The following is a 15780-nucleotide window of genomic DNA, read 5'->3' on the forward strand; positions in this document are numbered from 1 at the left end:
GGGAGAGGGTTTTACAAAACCACCTCCCTCAAATTACGTGTTACTAAGAAATGCAGAATACTCAGCAAAAGATTTTAAAATGTGTTGCAGCCACTGCTTTAGTGACCCATTTCCTGCATTCCATCTTCAATAATTTGTCACTTTCTGAATGATGCAACATCATTCTTTGCATCAATATAGCTAATTCTTTCCATCCACTGCTAGCTGTTTTCACTTGTCATACCAGCAATTAGCAAGGAGCTGGGGCTAGGATATGCACAGGGCATTTCTTCTTGCCTTTCACATGGGGTGCTGATATTACAACAACTGATAATGTAATTAGTAAATAATATAACATGAAGAGAAAGAAGCAAAACCAGCACATTAACAGGAGCTGTTCTTCAGGCTAATTTTTCAAGTAAGGTACCCCTGGGCATTTGAGATTTGTAAACAAAAACAGGAAGATGTTTTTATAAATATGGCAATGACATGTCTTAATATGTTACCACAGTTACCTGGTTTGGATAAAAAATATAGTGTTTACTATGAAATAGAGGTTTACGTGAAAATTTACAAATAATTTCTTTTTTTTTTAATTCCTATGAAACCACCCCTGCCAAACTGAAAACACAATCATTTATTATTTGCAGAATTTATGAAGATGCTGCAATGCTCACACTACACTCTCTTTGGACCACTGATCCTGTGAAATTAAATCAAAGTACAAATTAAGGAAATATTTTCCCCTCACTACCAAGTTCTTCACTAGGCACTTGCTTAAACACTTTGCATATGTACATGGAAGAAAGGCAAATGATCCTAAACACTTTTCTATTTCTGAGATACTGAGACTTCTGAAGGAGAAAACTGTTCACGTTTTGGACTAAGAAAAATAGACAGTTGTACAAAGAGGGCTTGTTTGAATCTGTACCAATTGCTCGTGCTTAGCCAGAATATATCATGTTCTTTCCTTAGTGTATTCATATTTCTGCTCCACTCCCTGTGCTCAAGGAAGAAGGGCAAGATTCCTCCCTCCTTCAGTATGATATAAGGGTGGCTTTCTCCATCAACAGAAAATTCAATTGTGCCTGGAAATTTTACACTATTTTGTGGAGCTTCAAGCTTCTTTTGTCATATTGGAGCACTACCAAGAAACCCTCAGAGAATCAGGACCACAGGGTGTTTTACACCTGGTGGCTGTACATGAGTGTGAAAAAAATGTTTTAAACCACTGAATTGCTATATTTAATTTTTCAGTCAGTCCACCTAAAAATAGCTACGCATACTGACTGATGCTTTCAGCATTTGTGACAATAATTTTCTCATGGGTGAAGATTTTCTGTGTAAAACTGCAGCCCACAGTTGCTTTTTACAGCCACCTTCTAAATTCCTGAAAATAGTGTTTTACTATATAATGGAAATTGTGAAAAGCTCTTAGTTATAACTGTGCTAATAGGTGCCTCTATGTAAAACTCAGGGCATTGTAAAAGTGGTAAACTGTACAACATCAAAAATCCTAAGTGTAATTTTTAAAAATAAAGGTATTATTCTATAAGAACCAATTACTGTAGCTTGGAAATGTCAGACAAGAAAGCCTCATATTTAACAGTAGGGAAAAAAATACCTAAGACAGCTGAAAATCACAAGTTAACAGTTGTGAAGGACACTCAGATTTGTTATTCTGAAAATGAGAAGCATACTATATGTTGAATATTAATGTCCTGAGAGGAATAAGTTTCAATGCTATGGAAAGATCAGCCCATACACTCCCATCACAGGTTTTTCAGTTCCCCCTCTAAGATGTTATGGGGATGCTGGCAACAATGGGATGCACGAAGTTTTTGCCATCAGAAAAGTGATGGGGTGTTCTTAAAGACATCTTATTCCTATCCCATCTGCAGGTGTTGAGTTACTCCAGGACTGAAGCACAGAATCTCATCCAACACAACTGAAATACCATGCCCAAGTACTTCATCCCAGATTCCTATCTGTTATGAGTTATTCTGGAAAATTTAAGGATATCGCTCAAGAATAAGGCACAATCAGATTCGTGGATGTTAAAAATGGCAACTACAATTAATGAAGGCCACATTTTAGCATCTGGGCTTATTAATATAAGATCTGTTAATATAAAGATATATTTTATCTTCAAATATAAAGGTACAATTATTGGATTTGGGTGGTTTGGGTTTTGGGGTTTTTTTTTTTTGTTTTGTTTTGCAGTGGTGTTTTTGCATTCAAAGGCCTATAACAAGAATTCAGGGCAATAAAAATTCCAGTACTTGAGCTTGTTCTCTGGATACATTTCTTTGTTTTCAGACAGCTTTCACTGTTTTCTGATTTTCATCTTTCTCCTCTCAACTGCCATAGCAACTATTACAAATATTTATGTGCGACAAATTCTGGCGTGGAGAGGAATTCTTTCCTCCGGTATTTACGAAGCACTGTCACAAAAGTAGGTGATGCTTTACCCTGCCTGTGCTACCTGCTGTTTACACTTCTGAACAAGAGGGTGTTAAACAAGTTACCTCACAGGTTTGGATCGTCCTGGCAGCCTGCCAAGGTTGATTTGCCTGTAAATGTATGGTTCCCTTTCACCTGCCTCTTCAGCTGCTCAGAGCCAACCTTTTTTGAAGTAGGGAAGAAGCCCTCACCCTTTTGTATAAGCAATTATTTGCTATTGGGTGTTTATGAGGTTGTTGAGGCTTTGAGCACACGGTAGATGTGCTCCTTTAATAATACACCTAATAGGTGTGCAAAACAACAGGCATGATGTCTGCCCTCTTTCCAGGGAGGGAGGAAATGACACTTTGACAGAGGGACAAAAATTGGTGGCAGTTTTTCCTCTGCCTTAGAGATCAGCCTCATGCTCCTCTTGTATCTCAGTTTTCTCATGCTTCTCACATGTTCTTTCCTCCCTGTCCTTCCTCACTTAAATCATTCCTCTCCTTCACATGATTCCACACTCACTGCCGCCGATGCAATTACAACTACTCTTTTTTTTAATATGTTCTGGCAACTGGTTAAATATTTGATGGTGCCTAACACCATTTCTTTCTCTACCATTTAATTTCCCTTGTCCTTGCTTTTGGACAAGTAGAATCTCCCATTTTGCTACAACATTCCTTCCAACATGGCTAGCTAAAGCCAAATATGAATGGGAAGAGCTAATTTCCTGTACAGGAAAAGACAGACTATTGACTGTTGACTGCAGGGAATCTTGGGCTATTCGTTGACTTTGTATGTTGGACAACATCATCTGAAATGCTGCAGAACTGGGTTCTTAAGCTTACTGATGAACTGGAATATGTTCTTCTAAAAGATGAGGTCAGCTTGTTCTCCTCCAAGCCTGGATTGAGGTCAAAAAACTGAACTAGAATTGATAACATTAAGCTAGGCCTTGCTACTGGAACCAGTCAATTACCAATTGTTATACATCTTGCAACTGGCTTGCAAGTTTAGTTTACTTGGAGCAAGGTTGAAAGATACCAAGAACACACAGATAAAGCTTAAATCTGTGTAATCTCAGGCCATGATTTGATATGTAGAAAAACACAGTCTTTAACCCAAGGAATTTTCAAGTTGAAGCAAGAGACAGTAAGCACTGCAAGGGACCACACAGGCACTAAGGACACTAAATCAATGAATTTCTGGACATGGGCTGATGCCAATCCCATGCTAAGGACTCTAAGAACTGACTTTACAGCTAGGTTTCATAGCAAAAGTTATCCTCTGAGAGACTTTGAAAAGTATCATTAGTCTAATCCAAGGACAGATAAATACACAGATCCAGACAAAGTAGAGAGACAGATCTCACCATATTATTTAAAACTGTTTCTATCTAAACTAGTACCTTTCAAGTACAGGCTTAGCACACACTGGTAGAATAGTATCAAAGAAAGAAGCAGCAAGCACAAAACACAAGGTTTACAGAATCAAGAAAACTACAGTGTGAAAAATGTGAATGAAAACATCAAAACGAGACCCAGAACTCTTTTTGTATGCTTTCCCAAATAGCAAACTGTGAGGCCACATATTTAATTCTCAAGCCCCTGATTCTAAAATATCAACTTGAATGAACATGGAACTAAATGTTAAGTACTAATAAGGCATTTTCATCTACTTCTATTTGCTGTCTAAAAATTAATTTAGTTTTTCAATGCATCTTATTTTCACTAAGGAAAACCAACTACAGATAAGTTTTTTCTCTTTTACAAAATCTCACAGTGAGATAGGGGCAAAACAATAACATTCAGATGGTTTTGCTCTGAGCCTAGGATCCAATCAAGAAAATTACATTTTAATAGATCCAATTCTTTGGTAGAAATTAAGATCAGGCCTTGATGGAATTTGAATCCCTGAATACAACTGCTGAAGGAAACCACAATGCAACCTGAGCTAAGGTAAAATCAGTAACTGCCAACAGAAAGGTTAGGTCTACCCTGCAGATTTCTATCTACTAGAAAACAAAATCTTAACACACTTCCTACAAATTTCCAAGAATTTGACCACATCCACAAAACCAGAAGGATCCATTAACACTGGGCACATTTTACAATTCAAAAGAAGCAGCACCACCACCCAAAAGTGAGCATCTGTGAAAGGAAAATCTTTTTCTAGAATTCGAACCAAAAAAACTTATTCACATCATCCAATATTTTTAATAACTGAGAACTAGATACTTTAGTATTTAGTATGCTAAATACTTTAGTATTACATAGGTTTTCTGACCTGAAATTTAATCAGGGCTTACCCATATCTCCTGACTACACTCCATACTCTGAGGTCAGCTGATGTATGTCAGTCATGTTCAAAAGAGGGTTTAGCTTTAGCTGCATTCGAAGCTGTCTTGGTGTGTCCATCCCTGTCAGGTATATTTCAGCACTGACAACATCAAATGTACAAAATGATGAAGCTGCCTATAGAAAGAATTATGTTTCCTTTAAAGTGTTAATGTTTCAGGGGGAAAAAAAAAATCCTTGTTTAGTTCTCTAATTGGCTGTTATTTATAATTTTGGATACCAGTCACCAAATGTTTATGAGGCTTTCAAATCTCGTTTTTGAATTTTGCTAACTACAAATGTATCACATATTTTAACATGGCAACTGGGATTTCAGGTAATGATACAAGCCCAACAGCTGTGGATTATTCATCAATGGTGTCACAATCAGTGGCAATGTTTTAAATACAGATTGAGCATGATTTTTAATATAGTTAGCTCAGTCCTGCTGGTGGCTAAGGAAGTAATAGAAATATTGGTTTATGTCATATTTAATATAAAACTCTTGCTAATGATTTTCAGGCCTCCATTCAGATGTCTGTCAGCTCATTATGAGCAACACAAACTTTGAAGACAACTTTGTATCTCTGAAAGTTCAACTAGCTACCATTAATTAAATATTGCCTTTAATTAATCTTAATTAATCTTAAAAGGGTTTTCATACACTGGGCAGGGACAATGAGCAAAAAAAAAAAAAAAATCAATCATTCCATACTATTTCACATTTGTCTAATTTCTAAGTTTAAAGAATTTCAACACTTGTAATTCATGACTCAAAAAAAAAAAAAAAAAAAAAAAAAACGAAAAAACCAAAAGAAAAACCTGTAGCTTCAGCTTCTGGTCAATGAGCCAGTACCACAAGCACTCCTAAAATTGCAGGAAAACTTGACTCTGATCATGTCATACTCAGATCACAGCTATATGTTATAGAAAAGATGTAAGGAGTAAAGAGAAATAATTGCTGGATACTGTTACAAAAGCATTCCACAAACAGAAGTCTGCTGATAAGTCTCCTAACAAGTTACATGAACCTTAAATGTTGTGTCACAACTATGGCAATCAGGAGCAGTCCCCAGATCTGGTCTGTCTCAAATGCCTGCTGGGATGGACAGACATGCACCTTGTCTCTGCACACTTTGGTTTCCTATGGAAATTCAAGTGTGCAGGTAGGCAGGGAGTGGAACTGGACTTCCACAGCCCCTTTGCTCTAGACCACTGCAGGGATTAGAATACAACCCAAACTTCATTTCCCCTTGTTTATGGTCAGCAGTGGGACTGAATTTGGAATCCTTAGCTCAGGAAAAAATCTGCTACACCTCTCCTCCCCCCTTACACCTGCCTCCACCACCCTTTTAAAAGAACACTCTGCAAATTGTTAATATCTTCCCTAAATGTAGTGAATTTCATAACTCTGAAGTCCTAAAATTCTGGTGATGAGAGTAAAACCACCTGGCAGATCTAACATCCATCCACTCACTCTGTCACAACTGCACCTGGGCCTCAGAGATCTGTGTGTATTTCTGACAAGAAAAGGCAGGGCATCAAATGTTGGCCATCAATACGTCACCTCAGAAATCTGCATTCCTTGTTTTATATGTGTAAAAGCACACACAAACCACAGAAATATTAGCTAAAGATTTGTACAGCAACTTGCACTCAAATAGTATCTAAAAAAAGGGAAAAAAAAAGATTTAAAGTAAAAATGACAATACAGAAAGGAAGGTGTGAAACACATGAAGCCTTTGAAGAACATGACTGTGCCTATTAGGAACCTTTGACATTCAGCTGAGATTGTGATTGTGGCAGCACAATGAAATGCAACAAGGCATTCTTAGAGGAGGTGAAAGAAGAGAAACAAAGCTGGTGAAAGGTCTGGAGCACAAGTGTGAGGAGGAGAGGCTGATGGAGCTGAGGATGTTTAGCCTGGAGGAAAGGAGGCTCAGGAGGACCTTATCACTCCCTACAACAGCATCAAAGGTGGCTGCAGGGAGCTGGGGGTCAGTATTTATTCTTTTTGCAAGGAAGAAGCAACAGGACAAGAGGAAATGGCCTCAAGTCATGCCAGGGGAGGTTTAGATTTGATATAAAGGAAACATTTCTTCATCAAAAGAGTTGTCAAGCATTGGAACATGCTGCCCAGGGAAGTGTCTGAATCACCACCCCTTTTAAAGGTATTTTAAAGATGTAGCACTCTGGGACACGGATTCGTGGTGGACCTGGCAATGCCAGGTTGGATTTGATGATCCTAAGGGTCTTTTCCAAACTAAATGATTCTATGCTTCTAAAGAATAAGTTTTCAAGTTTCACTTGAAGTTTGGAAGCACAAAATAATAGGAACACATAGAAAAACTTTGGCAAACCTAGAAAGGTCTGTAATCGTTTCACAATAATTAGAAGCTGGGAAGTCTGTAGCATGGCACAGGATATCAGAGACCACAGTTTAACTGCTGATATTTCAGCAGCACCGTCTGCAATGCACATCCACTGTAAATTATATTAGGCTAGAAGTGCCATCTCTTAGTCTGCTTGCCAAACATAATGGGCAAAACTCAGGTTATGTTTTGAATGTATTTTTCTTTCATCCAGCTAACATCTAAATTCACCTTGTCTACAACGAGAAGGACAAATAACCAGCTCAGTTTAGAACCCCTGCCAATGTTTTTTTTCAGATCAGCAGTGCTATGCACCCAGCATCTCTTTTCCAGAGATACCTCTTGGCTGCTAAACAAATTCTGGAAATCTGAATCCATTCATGAACTCGGATTTCTAATGTTGCAAGGCACCATGCCTCAAAGTGCCCCCCCAGCAGCTCTAGAAAGACATGCACACTGTCCTTAAACTGGCACACATCACTGCAGCTTGGGTTACATATGGCAAAGCTCCTCTCTGCACTATCCAGTAACAGGGGAGGCTGCCAGTGCCACGAGGGATATCAAGACACTAAATTAAGGGCACTAGAAAGAGAATGGATGAATTGAAGGAAATTAGCAAAACCAACAATGGGGTCAGAGGCCTGATGTCATCTAAACCAGTCACTGCGTATCTGTAAGTATCCCCTGGCAACTTTTCACCCAAACTGACCAAAAAAAATATCCTTCAACATGTTGAAATATGAAATATTGCTGCTGGATTACTGCTTCTTTATAAAGCACTTTATAAATAACTGATTGGACAAAAAGTGCTTTGGAAAGTCCATGTATCTCCTGATTCCTATTTTCAAAAAAACCCAGAATTGTTGCAAAACACCTGTCCGAATATTATTTTTTGCCTACGTGCTGTTTGTTATTTTTCTGTTTACAGATGATAAAACAGTGGCCAATCAAATTGTGTTAAGGATGAATAATTGAAACTCATAAATGATAGCTCCCTAAAGTTTACTGGTCCTATTCTTTTGATCCAAGAAGAAAAGCAGACTGGATTTGTCAGATGTTAATGGAAAAATTCAGAGGTGTTTTAAGCTTCTTAAGCCATAACTAGAATTCCTCCAGTTTAAAAAGGGCAAAATTATTCTCAAACAGAAGTAAATTGAGGGGGAAAAATTCCTGCATAAAATTCTATCTGAATAGTACATTAATCTTCCAACAAGGTAGGGCTCCTACATATGTACATGTGCCATAGGATAGAGAGGATCCCAGTGACATCCCCTTCCAGAGCATGCATGGTAATCCTGCTAGAGACTCAACTCAGTCATGATAAACACTGACTTCCACCTGGGGCTTGAAACATATAGATATATACATAAAACTCTTGCTGAAATGAGTGCACTGAAGGCTTATATAATGAAAAAGATCTTTTCATACAGAAAATGTGAAGTATTTTTCCATTATCATTTGATAGCTGCCTATGAATGGAATTCTGCTTGCTAAATCTTGAATAGGTGGTGCATAATGGGTAGATTTCTGAAAATGCTCTAACCTTCTTCAAAGCTGCTAAACACTAAAAAAATGGGCAATATATATCCTTCCTGAGATAATTTTCTCAATATCTCCTAAAATTTTAGTAGGAGTATAAAATGCAAACACTTATTTGACAGCTGCTTGGAGAAAAGACAGTTGTGTTGCAGAAGGGCTAAAAGGCTACACAGTCCTTTTCATGCCTCCACACTTTGTTATGGATTTACTGAAATCTCACAAATGCAGACAGAAATCGATCAAGTGTTACCCTGCAATGTAGCACAGGCAGTACTCGTGACGCTGGCAGTATTTCAGCCACATCATCCTGCGGTGCAGTGTTCAATAACCCATGGTCAAAATTGCAACTCACCTTCTGCATCTTCTGGCCTTGTAAGATCGATGACACCGGGGCCAATTTTTCCATCTTCATTGGGTTTCCCTGTTAACTGTGGGCCTAAATTTTCAAACCTTGTTCTTTCCTGGAAAAGAACAGAAGGAATCTTAATGTTCCATATAGGATAGTTCTCATTATATGCCAGTGCATATGGGTATGCATTGATACATGCCTTATTTTTTAAATCTGAACAAATAATGAATGCATCTAATTAGAATTTTAGCTCAGGGACAATTTTTTTCTTTTTTTTTTTTTTTTTACAGATTCTGAATGTTTGCATTTATGAAAATCAGTTTTAAATGTGAAACATATACAGAAACTTTGAGATTATTTTGATCTGCAGTGCCATAATGCATAAACGATTGTACATGCAAATACAAAACACTCTTGGCAGCACACAGTGCTGATCGATGCTGCTCACTTTGCCTTTCCACTTATTTTCCAACTTAAACTGAAAAAGACAATCGGCATTTGGGAAACATGAAAATTCAGAAGCTGAAAGAAGAGTTTGTATTAAAATGCACTGGTATTTTAATGAAAAAAAAGCACTTTTTTCCCACTCTGAGATTTAAGTTTGCATTGATACCTCTGTGAAAACACAAGTCTGAATTTTATGCAGAGATTTTCAAAGACAAATACTTGAAAGAACGAATAATAGAGGACAGAACCAATATTATTTTGTCTAGAAATTTAAGTTGCACCTCAGTGAATAGAGAACTTAAGAAGACAATAAAGGAAAAAAAGAGAAAAAAGGACAAAGAACGCCCACTTCCCAGAATAACAGAAAGCTTTTGAGAGCAGGAGACCTCCACAGGAAACCTGGAACCAGAAAGTGGAAAGTGAAAGGTATTTTATACGTGAACCCAGTTCCTCACTCACTCCTGGACAAGGCACTCTAAAGGCAGTGTAATATTGTCTCTCAATAGTGGTCTCTGTAGTGCTGTGTATCAGTGGCAGAGTGTTCAATGGTTATCATTAATTTAGCGCTCTCATTTGAAGGAACATAGCATGTTTTCCCTCTTGCCTTGTTGTTACCTCTTCAGATTAAACTTGGCATTATGTTGTACTTGTGAATGAATGAGACCTTGTTGTTCATTACTATGAAACAATATTAAATGTCATGTCAGCTTGAATTTAGAGACGTGAAATACCAGCTTTCAGCTCCACGAACAGTTTCTCCATGTTATACTTAATGCATTATGCAGAAGTAGAGTGCTGACTGCTGTTCAGTCTATTGTTCAGTGACCTAGTTCTGTGCTGTGCATACTAGACATGAGGAGAAAACATTGGGAGAGTCTCTCCCAAAAGATGGTAGAAACTTGGAAATGTTCTTCAGGACAAAACACGGCCTTGACTCCTCATTTGCTCCACCTCCCACTACTCCAGATTTCCAATATTATTATTTTTCCATTGTCATTGTGTTTCAGCATGAAACCCCATCAGGAAAAGGGAGGAATGTTTTGATTCCTCATGCTTTCACTTCCTTCAGCCATGGATTTTTAAAATTATTCTCTATTTAATTTGCAGAGGAAAAGAAAGCTCAGTGTGACACTGGATTTGCCACAACATGCAGCTGAGGCATTTCAGGTACTAAATGCATTTTTTCAAGTTCCTCAGAACCTCCCAGTTGTCAGACAAAATAACTCTGCATTTTATATTTGGTTAATTACTTCACTTGTTTTCTTCTGTAAAATCCATGGTTGATGAAGGAGCTTACATACACAAAGCAACTCAAGAGAAAATAAAGAGTTATAAATAAAATTTGACTGCAGAAAGGCACTATAATACTAGAGGCCCAATATTTTGCTGAAAAATGTTGTGCAATGTAACAATACACCTGAATCATCAGGATGGGATCTGTCTTACTGGTAGAGAGAATGAAAAATAAGTTTATCAAGGATACTGTGTTCCATTGCAAAGGGCTGATTTGCAGTTGAGATAAAAACAAAGATCAGTGCTAAGAAAACAGCTTTTGGCACATTTATTTTCTCTTTCAAAATATTTGCACTAAAAGCTTTTTTTTAAAGGATTTTAATACAGCACCTGCAGTATTCTTGGAAGAGCAGCCTTTAAGTGTGTTTCAGAAAAAGGAGAAATACCTTTCTTCTATAAAAATCAACAGATCCAGCTACATATCAATATGCACATTTGGAATATCTTTCTAGTCATTCATTCTCTTTGATTTTACCAGAAAATATTCTCTTACAAAAAAAAAAAAAAAAAAAAAAAAAAAAAAAAGGAAAAGGAAAACTAAAAAAAGAAAAAAAAAAAGCAAAAGTTTCTGTAAGAACATCAATATTTTGACATGGAAGGAGAAAAGGGAAAATTGTATGATAAGATTCAGAATCACTAAAATGAAAGCACTTATGCCATAAAAATACCTGCTCTTGTCAAACAAAGGAGCTGTATTTATAGTTATTTTATAACCATCTCCTAATTCATGACATGCTTTAACAAAGATAGATAAATTTAGGTCTTTGAATTGCCTTTAAAATTCATTCCTTTTCTTGCTTTTTTTACTGAAAATAATCATCATAGTGATATTAAAAAATGGTCAGTATTTGCATCAGGTTTACACAAATTCAGAGGACTTTTAAAAATAGGAAAATTTTCCTCAATACTAAAAATGCTTTTATCTAGTAGATGCCTTTACAATTCCATGAAACACAACAAATTCATATGACATTTATTATAAAAGAAGAAACTTTTCCCACTAAGCTCAAATCCTTTTCAGTGGGATTTGTCTTTGCCCCCATCTTGAACTCATCCTAGAGAAAACAGACTAAAAATCTTTTAAAAGTACACATTTCCCCTAATACGACTGAGAGGAAGATTGATTCTCTTCTTCATATTCCTAGATTAAAAAAAAATACATCCCTTCATTAAAAATAAATGGTTATACATAGCTGCACGAAAAAATATGTTACCTACACATGCATTACATCTGCACACATGTACATCAGCCACTGCAGTTATTGCTGCCTGCCTCACCTCCATTAGTTGAAAATTTTGGTGACTTTGTTATAAAGTGCACTGCTATGGACAGTGCAGGTGTTTTCTCCCCTGTGAAAAGCACTTTTGACTCCTATATTGGACAGATTTTTTTTTTCTTATTTTTGTGCTGGCTATGGAGCTTATACTGTATAATTGCTTTAAGTTTTTCCATTTAAATCTTAGCAAAAAATTTTTACGATATGACACTGACAACCCTTGCTCATGACATGATCAACACAGTCAGTTGGAGTTTGCATTAGGAAACTGAAAGCACTTCCCAACACAAATCAGATCCTTTGTGCTTCTTTATACTTTGAACATGTAGTAAAAATAATCCTTTCTTCAAAATGAGAAAAAGAAGAGAAAAAAGAACCTTCTTAGCAGCCAAACCTTAATTTTCCATTCTGTGATATGATTAGGCACTTATTTATGCGTTGTCAGTCACAAACATGCAGAAAACGTAAAAGTTATTGAAAAAATTAAAGTCTGCTCAACTGTCTTGCAGGACTGTTGGTTCTCTAAGTGCTTTGAAATTATGATGTATGAGGTAGATGTTGCATATTAAATAAAGATATTTAAATTATAAAGCCCCCGTTAGTGAGAGCTGATGAATGTTAAATGTTATGAGCCACAAGGCTGTGGCATCCATCATATTCACATATTATCACAGTCAGTGATGGAGCAGCCCCAGTGATGACAGATAGACTGCTAGATAGTTATCCCTTATTTCCAGTGTCGCCAAGCAAGCCTTGCAACCCCTTTGGCATTATTTTTAGCTTTGCATTAAATTAGCAACTTTTCCGTCACGTTCTGCCAGAAAGTATCAATTCTTTCTTCACGTGTGGAAGGTAAAAAGAATGATTCAGTGAAGCAGGGAGTAAAGCAAAAGGAAGCCTTAGCCCCTGCCTCAGAAAAGGCTGCAAACTTCAAATGACTAGAAACAAATATAAAATTGTGATCTTGTGAAAGAACAGCAATGAAACAGTAAGCACACAATAATGGCTTTTCTCTGCACTTAGATAAAAGCCGAATTTTTGATGTGCACAGTATATTTTCATAAAATTTTATATACTATGTTTTATACACTTATTGGCTATTCCATAATAATGTGTGTGCTAACAGTAAAATTGCTCTTAAATTTATGTGTGTTATTTATACGTTCCCACGTAACAATGCTTTTTGTTGTAAAAAATATTCTGTTTATTAATGTAACTTTACAACCACTGCATCCAGGATCCGTGGTAAATTAATGACATTTTTATTATTTTATAGTGTCATTAAATTTTTACTGATCACTCCATCAAACAGAAGCAATAAAGGCCATAATGCAAACTGGGACACTTAGATCAGGGGAGCAGGAAGGCATTCCATATAGTCTGAAGTAAACTGCTTGCCATAAATGATATTTATACCATCTTTAAGGATGTGAGAATACTTGGACAAGTTTGGCAAAACTGTTTCTCTAGTACTGTGGATTGTGTACTTAAATAACAGTTTACTTGCCAGCGAGACAATTTTTTTTTCAAACCATATGCGAGAAGATGACTGATTGCATCCATCTCTTGAAAAATAATATATGAAACGTAATAATACACTGGGCACCCCTCCCTTCTGGATTACCAAAACTGATCTGACTATACCCATGCCTCAAATTATTTCAACATGCTTGCTTTTTCCACATCTGAAATGTACGCTTAGCCTGAAATGGAAAATGGCATGCATGCTGATGGTTGTGTAAAAGATTTAAAGTATATATCTTTTTTTGCAAACAAATACTTTTATTGAAGCAGACGTGTTTGGACAATGATGTAATACCTTTATTTCAATAGTCTAGGATGGAAGCAGTTACCCAACATCAATTTAAAGAGGCAGTTTCTAGAAATCGAATTAATATGGGTCATTCACAGAAGCCACAGAACATACGACTGAAGGGATATTATTTCTTCTGAGGACAGTGGTTTAGTGAGAATAACTACAAATAATTATCACATGTTGTCTTTATGTATGAAATGTATTTCAATTGAATTATTTTATACTAAATGTTCTAGTAGCTTATTTGCTAACTGTGATCTATTCCCTTCATGTACCATGGACAGTAAACAACCAGCAAACTACTTAATGTATTCAAAACATAAAAAGGGCATTTTCAGTAGAACACAGAGAAAATTATTCCCAGTTTGAGCGAGGAGGAATTACAACTCCTTTTTTTCTCCTCCCTGGAAACTCAAGATACAAATGCCCCAAGCTTTTCACCTTCTTCTTACTACTTTTTAACAGCTGGGGCTGAAAAGTTAAATTACCTTCCACTTAGAATCTTTTGCAATGTCTTGGCACAGCGGGGATAATTACAAATTGACTTTCAGCCTTATCTCTGGATATTTTAGTTATTATGGGTGGGAAGTTTAAACATTAACCTTATTACAACAATGTCAATCATCCCACTGGTGTGCAGGCATGCAACTTCTGGAATTCTTTGGATGGCAGAGGAGATAAACACAATAGTGGCACTATTGTTACAATTTAAAGCATGGCCCTTGGTTTTGCAGAACTGTGGTGAATGCCTAGGACTCCTTTTCAATATCATAGCACTGGGAGCTGCTCCAAAAACCAGAAATTAAATTAGTGAAGCAGGCAAACTTATTCTAGGAATGCTGTTATTTTAAGATATTACAAGATACAAGGTGTACCTTTTCCAAGGATTTGCAGGTTTTAGGACTGAAGGATATGCTGACACCTATGATGTTGACACCTGCCCTTTCTTTATTTTTTCTGTAAGTGAAACTCCTGAATTCAATGATCTCAGGGATCAAGAGGGGCACAGTGAGTGATTTTTCACCCTGAGATACTGCTGCTTCCAGGTTTTGGAGGCCCCTATGCTGTTCATAAACTGTTCCAGCAATATCTTTGCATGCTGAACATACAGCATGGACCAGCATCCCTGCGACAGACTACAGAATTCTATCACATTGCAGTGCCTCAAAGCAAACAGCTTGCTTGAAAAGATGTGGGGAGAGAGAAGCCACTAGGTTTCCTTTTAAATATATTCTTCCATCTTAAAGCATAACTGAAAAGGAAGAGGTTAAAAGCAGATAACAGGAAATTTACAGTAAAATTTCCTTTGCCTTCCTGGCAAGCCTCAGCTGGCTTCCATGTGACAATGTGACATGGGCAGGACCATCACAAGCAGAAAATACTCCAAAGTTGTTCAGAAACAGAATTTCACAGAGATTGTCACATTATGAGACTTCTTTTAAGAACCAAGTTTTGGAGTCAAAACTGAGAATTGCAATTTCATCAAAATCTAAAGTGTCTAGAAAAAAATCTAGTCTAGAAACCAGTGGTCTAAAGCAAAAAAAAAAAAAAAAAACAAAACAAAACAAACCACAACTCAGATAAGTAAATAGTAAATGCCAGTGCATATAGCCAACTCGTAAACACTGTCTTCAGCTAATTATTTTGGAAGCCTGATTTTAAGGATCAGAGTTCCAAGAGCTTCTTCTCAGCTAGTGTGAGCAGTAGCCATCTTGATCTTGAGCACAGATAAGAAGGATTTAAATGAATTCTCTGATTATCAGAAGCATTCAGCAGATACTAAGATGTTTATAGACTTCAGTGCATGGAAGCCTGCTTTTAGTAGGAAGTCTGTCAATTCAAAACTATTTTTAAAAGGGAAAAAGAAAAGAACTGATAGCAAATATTTCCACCTAAGGAGAATATTATGCCCTCCTGCACATGAAAT

The 15780-nt window shown here is 36.8% G+C and overlaps 1 protein-coding gene across 14 annotated transcripts in view; it reads right to left on the reverse strand.

Annotated features, from left to right (window-relative positions):
- The window catches only part of SOX6 (SRY-box transcription factor 6), a 370312-nt gene that overhangs the window by 24287 nt on the left and 330245 nt on the right, over window positions 1-15780 (reverse strand). For all 14 annotated transcript variants that reach the window (XM_041481269.1, XM_041481271.1, XM_041481268.1 and 11 more), the window contains one exon: window positions 9024-9132. In XM_041481269.1, the coding sequence (XP_041337203.1) occupies window positions 9024-9132 (109 nt within the window). The remainder of the gene's footprint in view (window positions 1-9023; window positions 9133-15780) is intronic.

The sequence above is a fragment of the Pyrgilauda ruficollis genome, unplaced genomic scaffold (genome assembly GCF_017590135.1).
Source record: "Pyrgilauda ruficollis isolate IOZ18807 unplaced genomic scaffold, ASM1759013v1 scaffold55, whole genome shotgun sequence".
In the NCBI taxonomy this organism is placed as follows: domain Eukaryota; kingdom Metazoa; phylum Chordata; class Aves; order Passeriformes; family Passeridae; genus Pyrgilauda; species Pyrgilauda ruficollis.